The 6,956-nt window shown below is 37.2% G+C and overlaps 1 protein-coding gene across 1 annotated transcript; it reads left to right on the top strand.

Moving 5' to 3' along the window:
- Positions 1–5,479: 5,479 nt before the first annotated feature.
- Positions 5,480–6,169, top strand: LOC140820582 (uncharacterized). Its single transcript, XM_073180877.1, has one exon. It carries the CDS (start codon positions 5,480–5,482, stop codon positions 6,167–6,169), a length of 690 nt encoding a protein of 229 aa, XP_073036978.1.
- Positions 6,170–6,956: the final 787 nt, after the last annotated feature.

Here is a 6,956-nt window from a genome sequence, read left to right as displayed (position 1 = left end):
TGGCACCCAAACCCTTTTTACAGACGGTTTCCTATTGGCAGTGTTGCGCCAGGTGTTGTACAATACCTGAGGCAACACCTGTTCAGATTCCCATCTCTTGTAGTCATCTCTCAATTTAAAACAGTAGGGTTTGATATGTCCAGGTCTAAAACAATAGTGGCAGATAAAGTGGCGTTTCCTGGACTTGGACTTCTTGGTAGATATTTGCCTTTTTGATGAAACAACTTTTTCAGTGTGTGTAGCATTCGTGATTTCAGCACTTTCTTTGACAAAGACGGTTGGTTTTCTTTCAGTATTGGAAGATTCTCTAATTTCAAACAGGTTATTCGTATAATCAAGTCCAGCTTTGTCATTCTTTCCAATCATCAAGAGTGAATCAAGTTTGGATGAACTTGAATTAAGCTTAGCAAGAATTTGAATTGTTTCTCCAAGCTCCTCCTTGACTTTGCATAATTCCAGATCTTTCTTGCTCAAGATCACTTCAAGTCGAGATACTTGTGACTTCAGCTCAGTGTTCTCTTTGGAGAGAATTGCATTTACTTTATTTCTTTTTATCCAATCTTCATATAATTCTTCATACATTGTCTGCACAATTTCCAGAGTGACTTCATCATCATCTACTTCTTGGATTTCAGATTGGCTTGATTCACCAAGGGTTGTAGAGTTAAGACACACTGAATTTGAAGTGATGTCGCGACCAGGTATTGCAACACCTGTGGCAACACCCAGAGGATTGATCTGCATTAAACATTTCTCCTTGACAACAGCAGACAACGATGTGTGATTTTCAGATTCATTTGATCCTTGATCATCATCAGACTCTTCATCACTCAAAGTGACAGCCATGCCTTTGTTTCTCCGAAGTCGATTGGCACACTCATTGGCATATTGTCCAAATCCAGAACACTCTCTGCATTGCACTGAATCCATATTTCTGACATTTGATTGTATTTCCAATTGATTCCTAGGTCGAAATTGTCCTTTCATAGGGGTAGACTTTTAAACATTTGCTGAAGTAGTGATGTTGGGCAGCACAGATTTTTGTCCAGTATTCTTCTTCTCTCTCATTATCTTCAAGTAATCACCAAATTTCTTAGTAATTAGAGAGATAAAATCTTCACCTAAATCAGACTCATTCACTTCCTTAGATAGTTGAAGGATTTCATCATAAGAGTCGGTTGAAACTTCAAGGGCTATTGTTTTCCCTTTATCCTTCTTTTGTAAATCAAGATTCATTTCAAAGATTCTGAGGGAACTCATTAATTCATCCAGATTGATTTTAGAAGTGTCTTTAGATTCTTCAATTGCACAAACTTTGACATTAAATCTCTCAGGGAGAGATCTTAAAACTTTGTTCACCAATCTTTCATTGGGCATGGGATCTCCAAGACTGTGAGCTTCATTAGAAAGTTGTCTCAAACGGCTATCATACTCAAGAATAGACTCCTTGTCCTCCATCCTCAAGCTTTAAAATTTTGATGTCACCATCCTTAGCCTAGTTTTACGCACGCTCTCGGATCCTTCACAATGTTTCTGAAGTATATCCCAAGATTCTTTAGCACAGACACAATTGGTGATTAAATTAAACATCCTTGTGTCAACAGATGAAAATATAGCATTGAGAGCCTTGGAGTTAAAATTTGAAGTTTGCACTTCATCGATTGTCCATGTACTTTCAGGTTTGAGCCGAGTGTCTCCATCGACATCCTCGATCTTTGGTGGGCTCCAACCATCAAGTACACGTAGCCAAGCTCTTTCTTCAATAGATTTTATAAAGACCCTCATCTTTACTTTCCACAATGCATAATTTGATCCGTCTAACACGGGAGGTCTAAACATAGTGTTTGTTGATGCTTCCATTTTTTCCTGTGAAAATAAAACAAAATAGGATCTCACTTAGTAGAGTCAAGTGGTGGCTCTGATACCAATTGAAAGTTCAGTGTGAGAGTGACGAGGGTGATTGTTGTGTGTATCAGAATGTAGGTGTTGTGCGTAGGTGTTGTAACACCCACGACAACATGCAGCGGAAATTATAGTTTAATACACTAACACGCAACTTGAATGATAACTATACGAGATACGAGATATAAATTATGCACAAGTATAAAATACTTGTGCGGTGCCTCAGGGCAAAATAATTCACTAGAAAAACTTGTAAGTTTACAAAAACCAATACTAGTGAACGAATAAAACAACTCCCTTATTAAGGCGAGTAACAAATTGCATCTTAAACCTCTAACAAACCGTATAACCAAAATACATAGGATGCATCAACTGAGAAGTGAAAAATTCTTCAAAGATCAGCGCACTAATCAAAATCGTGATTAGGTGTTGTCTTCAGATGTTGTCAGCACTTCACAGCAACACTTTATCAACGATGCGAGATTGCTTCAATCAGAAAACCTTTCTTCGTACGAATGCGTCTCTATCTCCCTCGTTGTGCCCTATATCTTCTTCTCTCCTTTTTATATTAACTTCTCTTCTTAGTCATGTTAAACATGGAAAGCAATTTCATTAGGAAACAAACTCTTTTAAAACTAGGATATCATATCTTAAAGATTATGTCATATCTTAAAGATATTGTAGGTCATATAGTCTTATATCACATATTGAATTTATACGAGATCCTATAATTAATTTCAAGATTATTCTCATATCTAGAAAGGCAAAATATTAAATATGCAAAAAGGAAAATATATCAAGGAATAAAATTCCTTTCAGATTTGTTTACTGAACTTTATGTTATTAGTTTTAAATCTTCTTTCAGTTACGATTTGTTCGATTAATTTGGTTTTTCCAGTTCTCTTGCGAATAATTGTCAAACTTCGAAACTTAAAACATTTAACGTATTATATTCTATACGTTTGGTTAATATGTTTGGTTTTAAATACTATTAAGTTGATTTGTTTTATGAAGATGTGTATTGATCATTTTAATTTAGTTTTCCATCATTTTTGTTCCTTTTTTCAAGTTTAGGATTATATATTTGATAATTTAGTTGTCATCTTTCAGTTTAATTTTTTTAGGAAGGTTAAGTTATTTAAATTTTATTTGTATAGTTTTGTTAATTGTTTGAGTTGTAATTTAAATTATATTTAAAATATATACAAATATTTTTAATAAAATAATATAATTGAGTTGTTTTATTTCATTTTGATTTTTATTAGGGTCAATTTATTTAAATTTTGTTTCTAGAGTTTTTAGTTTTTTTATTCATAAATTAAAGGGTTAATTTCATACATTAACTTAGTGAAATTCCTTGATTGCTAAAATTACCTAAAAAAAAAATTTTTGTATGCTTCAAATATTGAGCAGTATATCCCTATGTTTTAAAATTTTGAGAACATACCCCTTGTCCGTACATGTTTTCAAGTGTACAATACAAAAATAAACACTAAATTAGATATTCATAAAACCTTCACTAATTTGAATTGCCCACTGATTAGTAAAAGCTCGAGTAATTTATCACGTTTTGTAAAAACGGTGAGCATATTAGTGATGGATTAATATAAAATGTCGCTATTTTGGCAACAATTAAAAAAATTCGTTGCAAATGTATGGAAAGTTTTTTAAACTGATATGATAGGATCAGAGTTTAGAAAGTGGGTGAATAAAATCTTTTATTATTTTGGAGAGCGTGGCTTGTCTCTTGTCCATCTTGGTTTGTCTCTCCATGTTGAGAGCATGGCTTGTCTCTTTTCCATCTTGGTGAGAAGCTGGTTCCTTGCATAGATTCTACCAAATATGGATGAACTTTTGGGTGACCTCTCCCTCATAGGCGATGAGGACGAGGGATTAATCTTTGACTCCACAAGCTTCGACCACCCAACAGAAGGCCAAAACTTGATCTTGGTGGGGTGCATATTGACGGATAGGTATGTCAACTTCAAGGCTATGAAGAACAGATTGGCAGATCTATGGCGGCCTGTTAAAGGAGTCCAGATCAGTGAAATTGGAGATAATCGAATTCTCTTCCAATTTTTTCATCGAATGGATATGGAACGAATCATGGAAGGAGGGCCATGGATATTCGATAACCAATTCATCATCCTGCACCATCTACAAGAAGGCCAGCTGTCGATGCATGTTCCTCTCTCTTCATTGAATTTCGGGGTTCAAATATATGGGCTGCCGATTGGATATTTCTCTGAAAATATAGGAAAACAACTGGGTTCATTCTTGGGTACTCTATTGGAATATGATGATACTAATAATTCTGGAGCATGGAGAACATACATGAGAATTAAGGTGGCAAATGACGTGAGACAGCCCCTGAAAAGATGCAAGAAAATCAAGAAAGCGGGAGGCTACTGGATTATCGTTCAATTCAAATACGAAAAACTAGGCTCTTTTTGTTTCGTATGTGGATGCTTAGGACACACCGAATGATTCTGTGAGACTCTATACTCATCTCCAGATAAAAAAATGAAACGTGAATGGGGCACATGGCTAAGGGCGCCGGACAGGAGATCAGCAAACATGTGGGACTCCAAATGGCTACGTGAATCCAACCACATGATAGAAACACCAAGCTCCAATGAACATGGTGATCACGATAACGAAGACCACAGAATGATGATGGAAGAGAATCTGAGATCGTATCAAAATCCCGTATTTTCAGGAATTTCCTCAACGCAATCAGGGGAACATATTTCAGGAAATATGCAAAACTGCCGATGAATATTAACGGAAAGATACAATCAAGGAAAAGCACCAAATCAAGAAATAATCCACGAAGAAGAAAAAGGAATAGAACCCAATGAAGATCGCAAAAGAAGGAGGGAAGCCTAAGTTTTTAAAGGCCAAAATATGATTATGGAGTTGGACCCAAAAACTCCAAGTGCATTGGTCCACATAAACAATATTGAATATGCCCAGAACACAAATGAGGAACATGCTCTATTTCCAGGTGAGACTTTTTTATCGGCAGGGCCCGAAACCCGGGCCTGCCGACAACCATGATATCTTTATCTTGGAATTGCAGGGGCTTGGGTCATCCCCGTGCAATTTCGGTACTTCGTGAGTTAGTGAGAACTCACAAACCTGATGTAATAATTCTGATTGAGACCCTAGTACATAGAAACAGATTAGAGGAAATTCGAATTCAGCTGGGATTTGATTGTGTCTTTGGAGTTGATAGGGTGGGGCGTAGTGGAGGATTGGGTGTTCTTTGGAAGGAAAACATAAATTGTCCATAACAAATTTTTCCACAAATCACGTGGACATGGAAATTGATGATGCTTGTAAAGGCAAATGGAGACTCACAGGTATCTATGGCTTTCCGGAAAGACATCGAAGACGAGATTCATGGGACTTTCTGAGAGCACTACATGCAAGATCAAGTCTTCCATGGGCATGCATAGGTGATTTTAATGACTTGCTTAGCAATGAGGAAAAAAGAGGGAGATTGGAACATCCCGCATGGTGCATTAGGGGATTTTAAGAAGTTGTGACTGAGTGTGGCTTGAATAATATACCTATGGAAGGATACCCCTTCACATGGGTTAGAAGTAAAGGCACAACTTCCATGATTGAGGAAAGGCTGGATCGAGCATTGGTTTCAGCATCTTGGCTTGAACTTTTCCCTCAAGCAAAGTTAGAAAAATTAATTGCTCCAATATCAGATCACACACCTATTTGTCTCAATACGGAAATTCCAGTGATATATGTTCGTCGCAAACTCTTCAGATTCGAGAACAGATGGCTTGAGGAACCGGACCTCAAGGATTTTATGATGCAAACATGGAATGCCTCAGCTACACAAGATGTAAGCTTTAAACTTACACATTGTGCAGAATTGTTAAGACGATGGAGCAAAAATAAAACAACAGATTGCCGAAAGGAAATAAATGCATGTCATATGCGATTAACATCACTGAGGATGAGATATGATCCTAATTCGGTTGAGCAGTACGAAAACACAAAGAACCAGCTTGTAAGCTTACTGATGAAAGAAGAAGTTTATTGGAAACAGAGAGCGAAATGTTATTGGCTCAAGAATGGAGATTCAAATACGCGGTCTTTTCATGCTCAAGCTTCAGCTAGAAGAAAGAAAAATCGAATTGAGAAGCTTCAAGAGGATATTGGGATGTGGTTTGAGGATGAAACCAGAATGGGGGAGATGATTCATGAATACTTTGTAAATCTCTTCTCACAGAGTACGGGATAGTGTGACTCCGTTCTAGAAACTATACCCACCAGAATCACAGTAGCAGAAAATGATATGCTTCTAGCCCCATTCACGATGGAAGAATTTAAGACAGTGATATTTCAAATGGATCCAAACAAATCCCCGGGCCCGGATGGATTCAACCCAAAGTTCTTCCAAAAATTTTGGGATATCGTGGGGATGGATGTGTTTCAAACAAGTGTGAATGGCTAGAACAGAAAAAAATTCCCTCCAAGATAAACGAGACAAATGTTATCTTGATTCCAAAGTGCGAGAAGCCTTCGAAGGTGAAAGACTACAGACCTATTGCGCTATGTAATGTGCTGTACAGAATCATCTCAAAAGTATTGGCAAACAGAATGAAGAATATTATGCCAAACATTATCTCTAATTCTCAATCAGCCTTTGTGAAAGGAAGATCGATCACGGAAAACTGCTGGATTGCTTTTGAAATTTTACATCACATGAAAGGGAAGAGGAAGTGTATCAAAGGGGAAATGGCAGTGAAAGTAGACATCAGCAAGGCCTACGATAGAGTCGATTGGGGGTATTTGCGAGCGATACTAACTAAAATGGGATTTGCGGAAAAATGGACAGATATCATGATGATGTGTGTCTCCTTGGTGAAATACCTGGTGGTATGGAATAACAGATCAATCGAACCAATAACCCCTTATCGCGGGCTGAGACAAGGAGACCCACTATCCCCCTATCTGTTTATATTATATGCTGAGGGGCTGACATCGCTATTGCGTAAAAATGAAGCAAGGGGCATGATTCATGGAGT

Source organism: Primulina eburnea, unplaced genomic scaffold (assembly GCF_022965805.1).
Source record: "Primulina eburnea isolate SZY01 unplaced genomic scaffold, ASM2296580v1 ctg1233_ERROPOS170263, whole genome shotgun sequence".
Classification (NCBI taxonomy): Eukaryota; Viridiplantae; Streptophyta; class Magnoliopsida; order Lamiales; family Gesneriaceae; genus Primulina; species Primulina eburnea.
This window is presented reverse-complemented; position numbering and strand designations above follow the sequence as displayed.

Excerpts from the sequence above, each read along its gene's own strand:
- LOC140820582 (XM_073180877.1), top strand. The coding sequence starts at position 5,480 with ATGGAAGGATACCCCTTCACATGGGTTAGAAGTAAAGGCACAACTTCC.